Source organism: Euphorbia lathyris, chromosome 1, assembly GCF_963576675.1.
Source record: "Euphorbia lathyris chromosome 1, ddEupLath1.1, whole genome shotgun sequence".
NCBI classification, from domain to species: domain Eukaryota; kingdom Viridiplantae; phylum Streptophyta; class Magnoliopsida; order Malpighiales; family Euphorbiaceae; genus Euphorbia; species Euphorbia lathyris.
The window spans coordinates 109711361-109729661 of NC_088910.1; the positions used below are offsets into that span (position 1 = coordinate 109711361).

Here is an 18301-nt window from a genome sequence, read left to right on the forward strand (position 1 = left end):
AAGGGATGGCGATGGGGGCAGGAATGAACTGAATCCCACATCGGAAATGGAGAGGGAGTGATCAGGGCTTACTAGTAAGATATGAATCCAATACATGGAGACACATTTTAAAGCCGTGAGGCCCAATGTGTTGGAATTGGGCCAAAACGGACAATATCTACATGGTATTGGACCAGGGTGTTATAATTTGCATCAGAGCCGACTCTCCACGTACGATGTGTGGTTCGGGGACGAACCAGGCGGAAGCTGGTGGGCCTGTAACGACCCGGTCCGGGGTGGGTGGCGCCGGGGTAAGAAGGCCTGAGCAAGGAGCGGCCCTAAGGGATGGCGATGGGGGCAGGAATGAACTGAATCCTACATCGGAAATGGAGAGGGAGTGATCGGGACTTATTAGTAAGATATGAATCCAATACATGGAGACGCGTTTTAAAGCCGTGATGTCGAATGTGTTGAAATTGGGCCAAAAAGGACAATATCTACATGGTATTGGACCAGAGTGTTACACAACGAGTAGCCAAAGAAGTCAATTCGATTATTGGACCAAAAAACAAACATAAAAGGGAAAAATAATATTTTTTCTTTTGCCTATAAATCAATGGCTAACAATCATTTCATGTGGTCAACAGTATCGAAAAATTTCGAGATTTTTATTTGCAGCTTTGATATTCATGGGTAGTAACAAAAATAAGGTCAAAATTGAGGGTGTTATAGATGTAATTTAACCTATAAATAATAAATAAAGTACCTACTAATAAAAAAATACTTAATGAATCTAATAAATTTTTTTTAAAAATAATTTATTTTTTTTATAATTGCTAATATTTAATAACAATTATCAAAGAAATTAAAATAATTAAAGATAATTGATAATGATTTGGATGCTAAATCATTTGTTAGTTGATGATTCTTTGCAAATTTTTTCTATACATGGATTCTCTATGTTTTTATTGGTGTAATAGTTAATTACTACCTTCCCAATTATTGTCCTGCTGATGCTTTATGTTAAAATGATGTAAATCCAATTTCACAATTATTTACTTATTTAGGTTTCATATTCAGAATGCTTAATTTCTTTATTGGAAAATTCTAAAGAATTACATATCTGTTGACATAATTTGAATTATATCAAAAGTCAGTATAACCAAATAAATAAAAATTAATATTTAAATTTTTAGCTATTTTATATTATATTGATAAAATATTTTAAGAACTTTGTATTAGGAAACTGGTTGGCAGAGGAATGACAAAATGTCAGTTTCCTTGATCATTAACTTTCTAAAAGCGTTGGATCCTTCAAGGAGGTTGGGTAGGAGTGATGACATGACGCACTAGTAAAACGGATAAAATGAGATTTACGACTCTATAAAATATACAGGAATCGAGAGTAAAATTGATCAAATTTACAAAAGTTATAAAATGGTTGTGCCATTTATGACGTTATAAGTAAAATTAATTTTGGAGTATTTTTACACCATAATAGTAGATAAAATCTAAATTTAACTATATGAGAATGCAATTTCAAATCTCATTAATATTGTTTTTTTCACATGCAATTTTATGTTTTGGCCACTCCAACTTTCAGTATTCTTTTGAAATTGCATCGTCATGAAAAAATCTCATATTCATTTAAAATAGCAGCATCTAATAAATGTTAAACTTAAAATTGCACTGTTTTTTTTAAAACAAAAATTGCACTGTTATGTAAATACTAAATCCGCTAAGACTGAATTTTGCAACTTATCAATAACAATAATAACTAGCCCTTATTTTCCAAAATACCAAACCATGATACAAATATGACGAAGCTAAATCCATAGCAGGGCTTTATAATTATATATATTACATCATTCTAAGCCTAATGACAAACAAATTCCATGTCCTTTATGATGTTTTTAAACAGAATTCCGAAAAAAAAGTTGAACTTTTGTTCAAGTTTTTGCTTTATAGAAGATTGTAGAATGTTTCACGTGGAAGACAATTTCCTTATTATAAAAGAGCTAAAAGTATGGAAAAATTAAAATCTAGAGATTATTTTGTTGAACGGCACAAAAATAGTTCAAATAACTTACTAGTATTTCCCTCTCCATGAAGACCACTTCAATTTCAATTGGTACAACAAAGGAGGAATCCCCAGAATCCCTCTTTCTAAACTTGGATCAAACACATCAAACTGCACCTTGCTCAACCTGTCCAATATAACTTGTGCTGGTATAGCTGGCAGAAGAACCGCACGAGCCTCAGCAGGTACGGTTCCCGCTAATTCACGAGCCTTCTGCAGATGAACATTAGCAACTGATGCCATCTCAAAAACAGCATTGCATAAACCTTCTCGTTTATCCAAATGGATTTCAGAACGGCCTCCCTCTACGGCTAATAATCCGTGCTTAGCTGCCAATTCAGTTGGTATATACGGAAAATGACGGTTGCGGCTTGCATGATATGGAAGTGATCTAACTAGCAATAGAAGGCCACTTGCTTTGCCTACATGAGATGCTGCATGATCAGCTACTGTGGACCTGATACCGCCTGCTTGAAGTGTCATATATAAAATGGTCGATGCAGTGTCCTCCGCGTATTTTTCCAACTCTTCCAAAGTTTCAGGGATATCAGTAACCTCTCTGCTTGCATCATTGATACGGGCTTCCACAGACCGTTTCAACCATCCCTTAGTAATTCTAGTCTCAGATATCACGGATGAGAGAGCGTTTGCTGTTGGATGCTCAATTAACTTGTTGGCATAAATTCTATCGATAGTTTCTTGCCACCAAAGGAGGCGCATAAGACCAATCTTGGGATCTGATGCAACATCCATGGCTCTAGCAGTTTCAACATTGAAGGCACGGAGGGCAAATGCAGCCTTCCGCATGTTAGGGGGGAGTTCGAGAAGGCAGAGATAGTGATGGTAATCATAATTTCGGACCTGCTCTACACAATAGGAGAAAGCAGCTCGTAAGCTGCTAGAAGCGCCTTTCATCAAATCTTCGTTATGGTTCCTCCTACAAATCCAACACAAGTATATAAATAGCAAGTCTTAATCATGATGAACAAAAGCAAAAGAAATCAATACCATTTTTTATGCAAATGAGGTATGCCACTATGCTTTTCGGAATCTACACTGTTAGTCTGTTAGGCTCTAATCCTAACAAGAAAGCTAGACCACAAACTACTGATTTTCTCACGAGAAACCAAAAATAGCACACACAATATATATATATATATATATATATGACACTGTGAGTCACACTAAGTTTGGGTGCTCACACCATGCCTCTTCCTGCATCAAGCTGGTGTGTGGACTGGAACTATACTCTGCACATCAGGTAGACTTGAGATTCAACCAACTGCATATGAGCTCTTATATCTATTGCTCGATTCCATATCAGAACTCCATTTTATATTATATACAACATATCAACGAGCTCATGCCAAACAAAGAAAAAGGAAATAGCTTTGGAGGAAAATGTCATGAACTATAGTCATATATAAGTTTATTTTCTGTGAACTTTCAACGAAGTATAGTTCTTCGGTTTCATCTTAGCACTACAAGAATCTATACTTAACAGCACTTTATAGCTACACATTTCTACATGAAATGTAGCACAAAAGGATTCCCCAGCATCCCCATTTTTTTCTTTTTCCATTTTAGGATATTTTCAATCAAGCATAAAATCATTCACAAAATATGTACTTGTGGTTCACATCAGTGTTTCTCCATTCTTTACCTTCTATGCACAAGATACAATCCCAAACATACCAGTTGGTTATCATTCATTCTACTACGCATAAAAACTATTTATAATCAACACCCATCATATTGGATATGGAAAATATAAAATCTAAGCCTCCAAGACAATGCTTTGCCTTAATAACCCAAATCTTACAGAAAAAATGGTTCTAACGTCCAAAACAACCTTTTTCCTCATGGCTAAACTCTTACCAAGAATTAAAAAGGCTAAGCACCACCACCTCCTCCTTGTTCCTTCCTAGGCTCACCTGAACCTTCACCTATAGAATGCAACCAAATAAAACATAGTAAGCCAGCATTCTATTATACCAAACACTACACCAGGCAGTTATTAAAAACGCAAGGGGGTCCTGAAACCTAGGCCCAAGGCACAGGCACACAAATATCTCAAACTATAAATGATAATATTTGACATATAAAAACAAATGATAAATTCTAAACTCAAAATGCAATAAATATTGAATCCTGACACCAATCTTAAATCTTACTCGTAAACTCTTGATATGCAATAAACTCATAATCTGAAGTTAAAGTGTTCAACTAAATCCTAAGTTGACTAATAACTACTTCTCATATTCATCAATTATCACTCATCACCATCAGTATCCCCATCTTCAACATCATGAAATTCATTTTCAAGGTTCTGATCCACATTATACTCATCTACAAAATCAGTTTCTTCTTCCACCTCATCTTACAGAGCTGCAGCTCACAAACATATATATATATACACACACACACACATATGTGATTAATTTGACAATTTTAAGCATAGCAAGGTTGGACAAATATTCTTAAGTAATAGATTTAGCATTTTTCATTCAATTGCAACTTATGTAGACCCCAAATCCATACACTATATAGTATGGTATAAAAACTCCAACAACCAAATCCATTATAAATTCTTTCTCATTTGAAGAACAAAACAGCAGAACAGGAGAGAATAAGAGACCGAGAGAGAGAGAATAGAATAGAACAGAAAATAGAGCACAAAGAGAACAGAATACTAGAAGAAAAGATATCAGAAGAGACTGCAGAAGAATAGAATAAAACAAACAGAGAAGAGAGAGAGTAGTAGAAGAAAAGTACGTTATCAATTCTTCAGTTCAACTTCAAGTCCGTCTGCTGTTACTCTTCTTCGATCCCTTGATTTTGTTTTCTTCATTTTTATTTCCTTTTGGTTCTGCGCTTTCCTTTCCTTTTTCTCCCGTTGTTTGCATTCTTCAAAGTCTATTTCTTTCTTGTTCATTTTTTAATCTAGAGATTTTTAATCCAATGGTGGAGATTAAAAGATGTATCTAACTCTTTTAAAGCCCTAAAAAACCCATTTACAAATAGGCACGCCACTTGTAAGTAGACATGGGCATGGGCCGGCGAGACCGTCCTTCCGGCCCGGACCCAGGTCCGTTTAGCCGGGTTTGGACACATAAAAATGCTATCAGGTCCGGTTCGGTCCAAGCCCGAATAAGCCCACCAAAACTTGGATAGGCTTGGACTTTATGAATTTTACATCGGGCCGGGCCGGACCGGCCTGATATATATATAGAGGAATTTATACCAAACATCAAGTATTAATTTAAATTTACAATTAATTAAAGTGGTGTTTTTTGTTTTATCACAAACTAAAATCTTATAATCCTTTTGTTAAATTAAGAGAGCAAGAGCGTGAATTTTTTTGGGTAATAAGAACCAATCGTGGTCAGACAGTTATTTATGCTACAAATCATATGAAATTCAGCAGTATTTGTAGGAAAAAAAAATCGTTTTATTTGAGGGCCATGTGTCTATTCAAAAACATATTTAATACCAATTTAGTATTATATATATATATATTTAATATATAGATGGGCTTGAACGGGCAGGCTTGGGATTCATATTTTAGGTCCGAGCTCGACTAAATTTTTACGGACTGGGCTGGGCTGGGCTTGGGCTCGTCAGGCTTTATTAAAAGCCCGACAGGCCCGGCCCGAGCCCGGCCCATGCCCAGGTATACTTATAAGTACAGTTAGGCGTGTGTGTGTCCAATGCAGTGGCCTTAGTAACAGCACCCGCCTTTGGCTTGCTAAGAGCAGCTCTAATGGTTGGAGGGTTGCACACCCTCCAACCATTCCATCTCACCCATTTCTAATAACCCTCTCATCAAAACAATTCATCTAAAAATCTACTCTAATGGTTAGTCATAATCACCATATTTAATGGGTCCCACACGTAATATAATATTTTATTTTTTATTTTTAATCCATTAACTTATCTTATAATAATAATATCTATTAATATTTAATATATTTGATGTTTTGTATCAAATAAATGTTTTTTATATCTTATTTTATAAATTTGTTAATTATATTTAATATTTATATTATAAAAAACGTACTGTTAAATTAAAAAAATTCTGTTGATAAGATTAAATATAGGGTTAATTACAAAAAACTACCCTGTGGTTTGGCCGATTTGCGAATTTTTTGTTACAAACAGGTACCTGTGGTTGTAGCCGTTACCGAAATCAAGGAAACGGTAGAAAATCTGTTAAAAATCTGACGTGGCACAGGGGTAATTTAGGAAATTCAATTTTTTAATTTTTTTTTTTAAATTTTTTTTTCTCTCACCTCCTCTCTCCTTCATCTTCTGCGTTTTCTTCTTCTCTTCTTCTGCTTCTCTTCTTCTTCTGCGTTTTCTTCTTCTTCTTTTTCTTCTTCCTCTTCTTCCTCCTCCTCCTCCTCCTCTCTTTTCTTCTTCTTCCTCCTATCTTCTCTTCTTCTTCCTATTTTTTTCTTTTTTTTTCTAATTTCTTTTAATTCTGAAATTTCCAGAAATCTGGAAATTCCAGATTTTTGGAATTTCCAGATTTCTGGAAATTCTAGGGGTGAAGAATCTTCACGCCTGGAATTTCCAGAAATCTGAAAATTCCAGACGTGAAGAACGTCTTCTTCACGTATGGAATTTCCAGATTCCAGATTTCTGGAAATTCCAGAATTAAAAAAAAAAAAAGAGGAAGATGAAGAGAAGAAATAAGGAAGAAAAATAAGAAGAAAAGAAAGGAAGAGGAGAAAATGGAAGAAGATGAAATGGAGGAAGAAGAAGATGAAATGGAGGAAGAAGAAGAAAGAAAAACGAAGAAGAGAAGAAGAAGATGGAAGTCTACAAAAAAGTCAAAAAAAAAAGTCAAGAAAATTTATTTCTGAAAATACCCCTATGATTTAATAGTCAAACAACCGTTTCCTTGATTTTGGTAACGGCGACAACCACAGGTACCTGTTTGTAACAAAAAACACCACAGGTACCACATCGCAAATCGGCCAAACCACAGGGTAGTTTTTTGTAATTAACCCTTAAATATATTATAAAACATATTTCTTGACAAAAAATTAAATACATCATATTTTTTTTGTTTTTGAAATTTGCAGACATGCTGGCCCACATGTTGGGTGAAAAAAATGACAATTGAAGCCCCCTTGCTGCCCTGTGCACTCCACGCCTACTCAAGCTATTGCCAGCTCATGCGTGTAGAAAGTAAACCTCTACCTTGCGCGTGACATGTGAGCCAACCTTTTTCAAACCCAGCGAGTCGCCAATCCTGGCGACTTGCTAGAGTTGAGAGGCTTCTAAATTTATCTCTCTAATGGTTGGAAGGTCTCTAATAATTTTATAAAATTGCAAATTGGTCCTTTCCATACACCATTAGAGTTGCTCTAAGGCACTCGGCCTAGTGCCTTGCACGCCTAGAGCCTTAGGTGCACCTTTAACAACTACTGACAGCATTCACAATAATAATATGTAAAAAATTATTAAAGTTGAGGAACATAATTTCATTGGCAACATAAATTTAGTATGTAAAATATTACATGTAAAATACCAACACCTATTCATTACTCAGTCATTTCTCCCAACCATATTTTAGTAACATAATTCTACACTTCAAATTGCAATGTCTCCCAACATGGTCTTTCTATGCTATATCGCCCAATATGGTGTTTCTTTGCCATATCACCCGATATGGTCTTTATATTTTATACCACCTGATATGGTCTTTCTAATTCATGAAGGCTTGCCCGTGTCCCATGGGGTCCTTTATGAAGGAACAATATCCAAAGGAGAACAATCTGAAGAGAACCACCCATCTTAATTCTCATCAGTGTTGTTACAAGCGCTTGGGGGCCTTAAGGCAATGAGACCTCAATTCACCTGAGGAACTAGGCGCTTGCCCGAGCAAAGTGAGGGCTGCTTTAGAAAAGGTTAAAAACATACATAAAAACAGTATCGAAGTTACAAAATATAAACATAGACAAAGACAAAAAATTGCCTTCTTTTTGCTTATAAATCTGTTTATTTGTTTCCTCCTCGTACTTTTCTCCAGCTACCAGCTTCATAATAGCTAACAATGTGAGGAGAAAAACAAATAAACAGCTTCATAAGCAAAACGAAGATAATCTTTTTCACTTGTCTTAGCTTATGTTCTTTTTTAATTTTACTTCAACCTTGTTTTCATACATGTTTTCAATGTTTGGTTTTTTCAATCAGCGCCTCACTTTGCTCAAAAGAGACCCCAGTGCCTCAAGCAATTTGAGGTCTCATTGCCTTAAGGCGCCTAGTGTGTGTGTATATATAATCCCCATGTTACAAATGAGACGAAAGCGATGACCTTATAATATCCCGTATTCACAAATTACTTTAGCCAAAAACTTTGTGTTCAAAATTCTTAGAATTTCCTGCATAGGAGAAGGTGTGAGCTCAAAGGAAGTAACCAAATTAAAACTTAGAAGTCAAAGAGAAAGCGCTAAGCAATTACTTACTTCAATTTAGACTTCAAAAAAACATTGAAACTATTGGCTTCTAATTAGTTACGGCTTAACCAATTATGAAAATCAGCAGAAAACTTGATATTCCTAATAATCTCTTAAAGGTGTTGAATCTGAATTTCCATCCCTCAAGTTCTCTCGTAAATGATGTGAGAATTTGTCGACCCAAATGACATATACAATTATAGTCATGTTAACTCATTTTTTCAACTTCCCCACCCCACAGCTTTATTGTTTCTATGCCAAACAACAATGGTAATAATATTCTTATGACAAACAAAAGCATTTGAACACAAGATCAAGGACACGACACGACCTTAACACTTTGTTTGGGAGTGTTAATAAAGGAAGGAGTAATGATAAACCTATGTTCTGGAAGATGGATTTATATGGGCAAGGGTTAATAAGGTTTGATGAAAGGTTATGTTCTAAATCTTAACACCCCAAATTGGGTATTTTCGAGGGTTAAACACTTACCCAGCAAAACTTTTCCCTTCCCTCCATTTAATGACCCCCCATGCACCTCATCCAAACAAAGCATAGTATTCCAAAAATTTAACCATGTCATCAGAATGTTGCATTGCATATGATCAAATTAATTGCAATTACACTAGTACTCCCTATTCATAACCATTAAAATCACAAAGCAGAAGAGTTGATAAAATGCAATTAACAAAAGCGTTGACAATGCTCTGGAATTACGCTTGAGATATAAGCACTAACTTTTTGTTGAAGACACAACTTCTACTAGATGATGAACAAAAGTTTCAAAAGATTCTAACTTCCTCACATTTCAATTTAGTTTTCTAAAGCTCCATTTGTTTATCTTCCTAACACATTCCTCGGTAAGATGAAAAAGTAAACTCCTCCTAGGCATTTAATCAAACAGGTATAACGCACTCTAGCGACACCAATTAAGGAACCATCAAATTCAACTAAAAGTATTCTCAATTCAATTCAAACCAAAAAAAAGGATAAATCAACACTAACATTTCAAGAAAGAAAGGAAATCAGAAAGGGAAATTGAAGCTTACTCAGAGCAAGAAGTAAGTGGAAGGTAGTGACAGCAACAGAAGACTAATTTCAAATTGACACCTCGAAAATCTAAAGAAAAAGCCTTGATTGCTTGTTCATGGGTAAGCAGAGACAAATCTAAAGAGGAGTAGCTGATCAGAGTTTGGCCATTTCTTTAGAACCCGCCGTAGCAGCTGAATCAGTGTATTGTCAGTAGTGGCACTCAGTTTTTCAAAACGCAACGTTTTAACCAAGATTCCCCAGATCCGCTTGAATCTTTTGCCATCTTTAGGCCGAGCTAAACAAGTAAAAAAAATATCAAAACCGAATAAAAAAAATATCCACACTTGTCTAGTAGCACAATAATCAAACTTTAATTTATCAGTTGATATAAAGTTGTAAAATTTATTGAATATCCGATACTAAACATGAATTTCTATAAGAAATTTATTTCTTAATGAGTTTTTTTTCTTCACTTTTTATCCAGCTCTGCAAATAATTTTAAAATTTAATATGTTCGATTCATAAAGAATTATCGACAAAATGTGTAGGAGATATTTAGATTTTTTTTTATTTCAGATAATTTCAAAATTTTAACTAGTAGTAATTTTTAATTTTTTCTTTTTTGGTAAAATGCGAAGGCTAAACGTTAAAAAAGATAAAAATAACAGACTAAAATCTAATTTCTATTTAAATCGAACCTCGACAATAATCCGAGAGTCTTTTAGAGGCGTATAGGAGGCACACCAAATTCATGGTGACTTAATGAATAAGAACTGATTACCCTCTCTTGTGAACAAAAACAACGTTCCAATTACGATCCCGGACCAAGAGATATCCAAGAAAATGATGGTGAATCTCCATTGCACTAGTCATGAAACAAGTATAACCATTGAATCCACTTCCACTATCACCTTCTTGAATCCCTTTCCCAAGCAAGATGGAGCCCAAAGTATAGACCTCAAAGCTCTATAACTGAAGAAGTAGACTAACCAATATTTGCACTAAACCACCCCATGAAGCATTTTCATCTCGAATCAAACCACCTGCAGAGGTCATATTAGGGTCACCTTTACAAGCACCGTTAGTGGGAGGGGGTTGCCACGTGATCCAAGCAGTACGAGGAGTCAAGGAATGACTATTGGAATAGCCCCTTACGCTATCGAATATTCCTCGCAATACTGAACAAAAATCTCCGAAAAATTCTCTAGAATATTTTTAGCATTAAAGACAAAGTCGTTTCTCCCTATTCCTAACCATTAAAATCACAAAGCAGAAGAATTAATAAAATGCATTTAACAAAAGAGTTGACAATGCTCTGCAATTACGCTTGAGATATGAGCACTAACTTTTGTTTGAACACACAAAATAAAAGTTTCAAAAGATTCTTTCTGACATTTCAATTTAGTTTTATAAAGCTCCATTTGTTTATCTTCCTCACACATTCCAGGAAAAAGTAAAGTACTCCTAGGCATTTAATCAAACAGGTATAACGCACTCTAGCGACACCAATTAAAGAACCATCAAATTCAACTAAAAGTATTCCCAATTCAATTCAAACAAAAAAAAGGATAAAATTTCAAGAAAGAAAGGAAATCAGAAAGGGAAATTGAAGCTTATTCAGAGCAAGAGGTAAGTGGAAGGTAGTGACAGCAACAGAAGACTAATTTCAAAATGACACCTCGAAAATATAAAGAAAAAGCCTTGATTGCTTGTTCATGGGTAAGGAGAGACAAATCTAAAGAGGAGTAGATGATCAGAGCTTGGCCATTTCTTTAGAACCCGCCGCAGCAGCTGAATCGGTGTATTGTCAGTAGTGGCACTCAGTTTTTCAAAACACAGCAATTTAACCAAGATTCCCCAGATCCGCTTGAATCTTCTGCCATCTTTAGGCCGAGCTAAACAAGTAAAAAAATATCAAAACCAAATAAAAAAAATATCCTCACTTGTCTAGTAGCACAATAATCAAACTTTAATTTATCAGTTGATATAAAGTTGTAAAATTTATTGAATATCCGATGCTAAACATGATATTCTATAAGAAATTTATTTCTTAATGAGTTTTTTTTTCTTCACTTCTTATCGAGCTCTCTAAATAATTTTAAAATTTAATATGTTCGATTCATAAAGAATTATCGACAAAATTTGTAGGAGATATTTAGATTTTTTTTATTTCAGATAATTTCAAAATTTTAACTAGTAGTAATTTTTAATTTTTTCTTTTTTGGTAAAATGCGAAAGCTAAACGTTAAAAAAAGATAAAATAACAGACTAAAATCTAATTTCTATTTAAAATCGAACCTCGACAATAATCCGAGAGTCTTTTAGAGGCGTATAGGAGGCACACCAAATTCATGGTGACTTAATGAATAAGAACTGATTACCCTCTCTTGTGAACAAAAACAATGTTCCAATTTACGATCCCGGACCAAGAGATATCCAAGAAAATGATGGTGAATCTCCATTGCACTAGTCATGAAACAAGTATAACCATTGAATCCACTTCCACTATCACCTTCTTGAATCCCTTTCCCAAACAAGATGGAGCCCAAAGTATAGACCTCAAAGCTCCATAACTGAAGAAGTAGACTAACCAATATTTGCACTAAACCACCCCATGAAGCATTTTCATCTCGAATCAAACCACCCGCAGAGGTCATATTAGGGTCACCTTTACAAGCACCGTTAGTGGAAGGGGGTTGCCACGTGATCCAAGCAGTACGAGGAGTCAAGGAATGACTATTGGAATAGCCCCTTACGCTATCGAATATTCCTCGCAATACTGAACAAAAATTTCCGAAAAATTCACTAGAATATTTTTATCATTAAAGAAAAAGTCGTTTCTCCCTATTCCTAACCATTAAAATCACAAAGCAGAAAAATTGATAAAATGCATTTAACAAAAAAGATGACAATGCTCTGCAATTACGCTTGAGATATGAGCACCAACTTTTTTTTGAACACACAAAATAAAAGTTTCAAAAGATTCTTTCCGACATTTCAATTTAGTTTTATAAATCTCCATTTGTTTATCTTCCTCACACATTCCAGGAAAAAGTAAAGTACTCCTAGGCATTTAATCAAACAGGTATAACGCACTCTAGCGACACCAATTAAAGAACCATCAAATTCAACTAAAAGTATTCCCAATTCAATTCAAACCAAAAAAAGGATAAATTTTCAAGAAAGAAAGGAAATCAGAAAGGGAAATTGAAGCTTATTCAGAGCAAGTGGTAAGTGGAAGGTAGTGACAGCAACAGAAGACTAATTTCAAATTGACACCTCGAAAATATAAAGAAAAAGCCTTGATTGCTTGTTCATGGGTAAGGAGAGACAAATCTAAAGAGGAGTAGGTGATCAGAGCTTGGCCATTTCTTTAGAACCCGCAGCAGCAGCTGAATCGGTGTATTGTCAGTAGTGGCACTTAGTTTTTCAAAACACAGCGTTTTAACCAAGATTCCTCAGATCCGCTTGAATCTTCTGCCATCTTAAAGCCGAGCTAAACAAGTAAAAAAATATCAAAACCGAATAAAAAAAAATATCCTCACTTATTTGGTAGCACAATAATCAAACTTTAATTTATCAGTTGATATAAAGTTGTAAAATTTATTGAATATCCGATGCTAAACATGAATTTCTATAAGAAATTTATTTCTTAATGAGTTTTTTTTTCTTCACTTCTTATCGAGCTCTCTAAATAATTTTAAAATTTAATATGTTCAATTAATAAAGAATTATCGACAAAATTTGTAGGAGATCTTTAGATTTTTTTATTTCAGATAATTTCAAAATTTTAACTAGTAGTAATTTTTAATTTTTTTCTTTTTTGGTAAAATGCGAAGGCTAAACGTTAAAAAAAAGATAAAATAACAGACTAAAATCTAATTTCTATTTAAAATTGAACCTCGACAATAATCCGGGAGTCTTTTAGAGGCGTATAGGAGGCACACCAAATTCATGGTGACTTAATGAATAAGAACTGATTACCCTCTCTTGTGAACAAAAACAACGTTCCAATTACGATCCCGGACCAAGAGATATCCAAGAAAATGATGGTGAATCTCCATTGCACTAGTCATGAAACAATTATAACCATTGAATCCACGTCCACTATCACCTTCTTGAATCCCTTTCCCAAGCAAGATGGAGCCCAAAGTATAGACCTCAAAGCTCCGTAACTGAAGAAGTAGACTAACCAATATTTGCACTAAACCACCCCATGAAGCATTTTCATCTCGAATCAAACCACCCGCAGAGGTCATATTAGGGTCACCTTTACAAGCATCGTTAGTGGCAGGGGGTTGCCACGTGATCCAAGCAGTACGAGGAGTCAAGGAATGACTATTGGAATAGCCCCTTACGCTATCGAATATTCCTCGAAATACTGAACAAAAATTTCCGAAAAATTCTCTAGAATATTTTTAGCATTAAAGAAAAAGTCGTTTCTCCCTATTCCTAACCATTAAAATCACAAAGCAGAAGAATTGATAAAATGCATTTAACAAAAGAGTTGACAATGCTCTGCAACTACGCTTGAGATATGAGCACCAACTTTTTTTTGAATACACAAAACAAAAGTTTCAAAAGATTCTTTCCGACATTTCAAATTAGTTTTATAAATCTCCATTTGTTTATCTTGCTCACACATTCCAGGAAAAAGTAAAGTACTCCTAGGCATTTAATCAAACAGGTATAACGCACTCTAGCGACACCAATTAAAGAACCATCAAATTCAACTAAAAGTATTCCCAATTCAATTCAAACCAAAAAAAAGGATAAATTTTCAAGAAAGAAAGGAAATCAGAAAGGGAAATTGAAGCTTATTCAGAGAAAGAGGTAAGTGGAAGGTAGTGACAACAACAGAAGACTAATTTCAAATTGACACCTCGAAAATATAAAGAAAAAGCCTTGATTGCTTGTTCATGGGTAAGGAGAGACAAATCTAAAGAGGAGTAGGTGATCAGAGCTTGGCCATTTCTTTAGAACCTGCCGCAGCAGCTGAATCGGTGTATTGTCAGTAGTGGCACTTAGTTTTTCAAAACACAGCGTTTTAACCAAGATTCCTCAGATCCGCAATCTTCTGCCATCTTAAAGCCGAGCTAAACAAGTAAAAAAATATCAAAACCGAATAAAAAAAATATCCTCACTTATTTGGTAGCACAATAATCAAACTTTAATTTATCAGTTGATATAAAGTTGTAAAATTTATTGAATATCCGATGCTAAACATGAATTTCTATAAGAAATTTATTTCTTAATGAGTTTTTTTCTTCACTTCTTATCGAGCTCTCTAAATAATTTTAAAATTTAATATGTTCGATTCATAAAGAATTATCGACAAAATTTGTAGGAGATCTTTAGATTTTTTTTATTTCAGATAATTTCAAAATTTTAACTAGTAGTAATTTTTAATTTTTTTCTTTTTTGGTAAAATGCGAAGGCTAAACGTTAAAAAAAAGATAAAATAACAGACTAAAATCTAATTTCTATTTAAAATCGAACCTCGACAATAATCCGGGAGTCTTTTAGAGGCGTATAGGAGGCACACCAAATTCATGGTGACTTAATGAATAAGAACTGATTACCCTCTCTTGTGAACAAAAACAACGTTCCAATTACGATCCCGGACCAAGAGATATCCAAGAAAATGATGGTGAATCTCCATTGCACTAGTCATGAAACAATTATAACCATTGAATCCACGTCCACTATCACCTTCTTGAATCCCTTTCCCAAGCAAGATGGAGCCCAAAGTATAGACCTCAAAGCTCCGTAACTGAAGAAGTAGACTAACCAATATTTGCACTAAACCACCCCATGAAGCATTTTCATCTCGAATCAAACCACCCGCAGAGGTCATATTAGGGTCACCTTTACAAGCATCGTTAGTGGCAGGGGGTTGCCACGTGATCCAAGCAGTACGAGGAGTCAAGGAATGACTATTGGAATAGCCCCTTACGCAATCGAATATTCCTCGAAATACTGAACAAAAATTTCCGAAAAATTCTCTAGAATATTTTTAGCATTAAAGAAAAAGTCGTTTCTCCCTATTCCTAACCATTAAAATCACAAAGCAGAAGAATTGATAAAATGCATTTAACAAAAGAGTTGACAATGCTCTGCAACTACGCTTGAGATATGAGCACCAACTTTTTTTTGAATACACAAAACAAAAGTTTCAAAAGATTCTTTCCGACATTTCAAATTAGTTTTATAAATCTCCATTTGTTTATCTTGCTCACACATTCCAGGAAAAAGTAAAGTACTCCTAGGCATTTAATCAAACAGGTATAACGCACTCTAGCGACACCAATTAAAGAACCATCAAATTCAACTAAAAGTATTCCCAATTCAATTCAAACCAAAAAAAAGGATAAATTTTCAAGAAAGAAAGGAAATCAGAAAGGGAAATTGAAGCTTATTCAGAGAAAGAGGTAAGTGGAAGGTAGTGACAACAACAGAAGACTAATTTCAAATTGACACCTCGAAAATATAAAGAAAAAGCCTTGATTGCTTGTTCATGGGTAAGGAGAGACAAATCTAAAGAGGAGTAGGTGATCAGAGCTTGGCCATTTCTTTAGAACCTGCCGCAGCAGCTGAATCGGTGTATTGTCAGTAGTGGCACTCAGTTTTTCAAAACACAGCGTTTTAACCAAGATTCCCCAGATCCGCTTGAATCTTCTGCCATCTTTAGGCCGAGCTAAACAAGTAAAAAAATATCAAACCGAATAAAAAAAATATCCTCACTTGTCTAGTAGCACAATAATCAAACTTTAATTTATCAGTTGATATAAAGTTGTAAAATTTATTGAATATTCGATGCTAAACATGAATTTCTATAAGAAATTTATTTCTTAATGAGTTTTTTTTCTTCACTTCTTATCGAGCTCTCTAAATAATTTTAAAATTTAATATGTTCGATTCATAAAGAATTATCGACAAGATTTGTAGGAGATACTTAGATTTTTTTATTTCAGATAATTTCAAAATTTTAACTAGTAGTAATTTTTAATTTTTTCTTTTTTGGTAAAATGCGAAGGCTAAACGTTAAAAAAAGATAAAATAACAGACTAAAATCTAATTTCTATTTAAAATCGAACCTCGACAATAATCCGAGAGTCTGTTTGAGGCGTATAGGAGGCACACCAAATTCATGGTGACTTAATGAATAAGAACTGATTACCCTCTCTTGTGAACAAAAACAACGTTCCAATTACGATCTCGGACCAAGAGATATCCAAGAAAATGATGGTGAATCTCCATTGCACTAGTCATGAAACAAGTATAACCATTGAATCCACTTCCATTATCACCTTCTTGAATCCCTTTCCCAAACAAGATGGAGCCCAAAGTATAGACCTCAAAGCTCCGTAACTGAAGAAGTAGACTAACCAATATTTGCACTAAACCACCCCATGAAGCATTTTCATCTCGAATCAAACCACCCGCAGAGGTCATATTAGGGTCACCTTTACAAGCACCGTTAGTGGCAGGGGGTTGCCACGTGATCCAAGCAGTACGAGGAGTCAAGGAATGACTATTGGAATAGCCCCTTACGCTATCGAATATTCCTCGCAATAATGAACAAAAATCTCCGAAAAAATCTCTAGAATATTTTTAGCATTAAAGACAAAGTCGTTTCTCCCTATTCCTAACCATTAAAATCACAAAGCAGAAGAATTGATAAAATGCATTTAAGAAAAGAGTTGACAATGCTCTGCAATTACGCTTGAGATATGAGCACCAACTTTTTTTTGAACACACAAAACAAAAGTTTCAAAAGATTCTTTCTGACATTTCAATTTAGTTTTATAAAGCTCCATTTGTTTATCTTCCTCACACATTCCAGGAAAAAGTAAAGTACTCCTAGGCATTTAATCAAACAGGTATAACGCACTCTAGCGACACCAATTAAAGAACCATCAAATTCAACTAAAAGTATTCCCAATTCAATTCAAACAAAAAAAAAAGGATAAAATTTCAAGAAAGAAAGGAAATCAGAAAGGGAAATTGAAGCTTATTCAGAGTAAGATGTAAGTGGAAGGTAGTGACAGCAACAGAAGACTAATTTCAAATTGACACCTCGAAAATATAAAGAAAAAGCCTTGATTGCTTGTTCATGGGTAAGGAAAGACAAATCTAAAGAGGAGTATGTGATCAGAGCTTGGCCATTTCTTTAGAACCCGCCGCAGCAGCTGAATCGGTGTATTGTCAGTAGTGGCACTTAGTTTTTCAAAACACAGCGTTTTAACCAAGATTCCCCAGATCCGCTTGAATCTTCTGCCATCTTTAGGCCGAGCTAAACATTAAAAAAATATCAAAACCGAATAAAAAAATATCCTCACTTGTCTAGTAGCACAATAATCAAACTTTAATTTATCAGTTGATATAAAGTTGTAAAATTTATTGAATATCCGATGCTAAACATGAATTTCTATAAGAAATTTATTTCTTAATGAGTTTTTTTTCTTCACTTCTTATCGAGCTCTCTAAATAATTTTAAAATTTAATATGTTCGATTCATAAAGAATTATCGACAAAATTTGTAGGAGATACTTAGATTTTTTTTATTTCAGATAATTTCAAAATTTTAACTAGTAGTAATTTTTAATTTTTTTTTGGTAAAATGCGAAGGCTAAACTTTAAAAAAAGATAAAATAACAGACTAAAATCTAATTTCTATTTAAAATCGAACCTCGACAATAATCCGAGAGTCTGTTAGAGGCGTATAAGAGGCACACCAAAT

General features: G+C 34.4%; 1 protein-coding gene across 2 annotated transcripts; it reads right to left on the minus strand.

Annotated features, from left to right (window-relative positions):
- Positions 1-1902: 1902 nt before the first annotated feature.
- On the minus strand, positions 1903-4963 carry LOC136210581 (uncharacterized). 2 transcript variants are annotated; one of them, XM_066001913.1, is made up of 3 exons: positions 4835-4963; positions 3938-4005; positions 1903-2996 (listed from the first exon to the last, which is right to left on the minus strand). In XM_066001913.1, the coding sequence occupies exon 3, from the start codon at positions 2972-2974 to the stop codon at positions 2069-2071; it is 906 nt and encodes a 301-aa protein (XP_065857985.1). In that variant the 5' UTR covers positions 2975-2996; positions 3938-4005; positions 4835-4963; the 3' UTR covers positions 1903-2068. The 2 variants fall into 2 exon arrangements, with proteins under 2 accessions (XP_065857985.1, XP_065857986.1); XM_066001914.1 differs by lacking the exon at positions 3938-4005 and having other exon boundaries at positions 4835-4956.
- Between the last annotated feature and the right edge of the window lie 13338 nt (positions 4964-18301).

Excerpts from the sequence above, each read along its gene's own strand:
- LOC136210581 (XM_066001913.1), bottom strand. The coding sequence starts at position 2,974 with ATGAAAGGCGCTTCTAGCAGCTTACGAGCTGCTTTCTCCTATTGTGTA.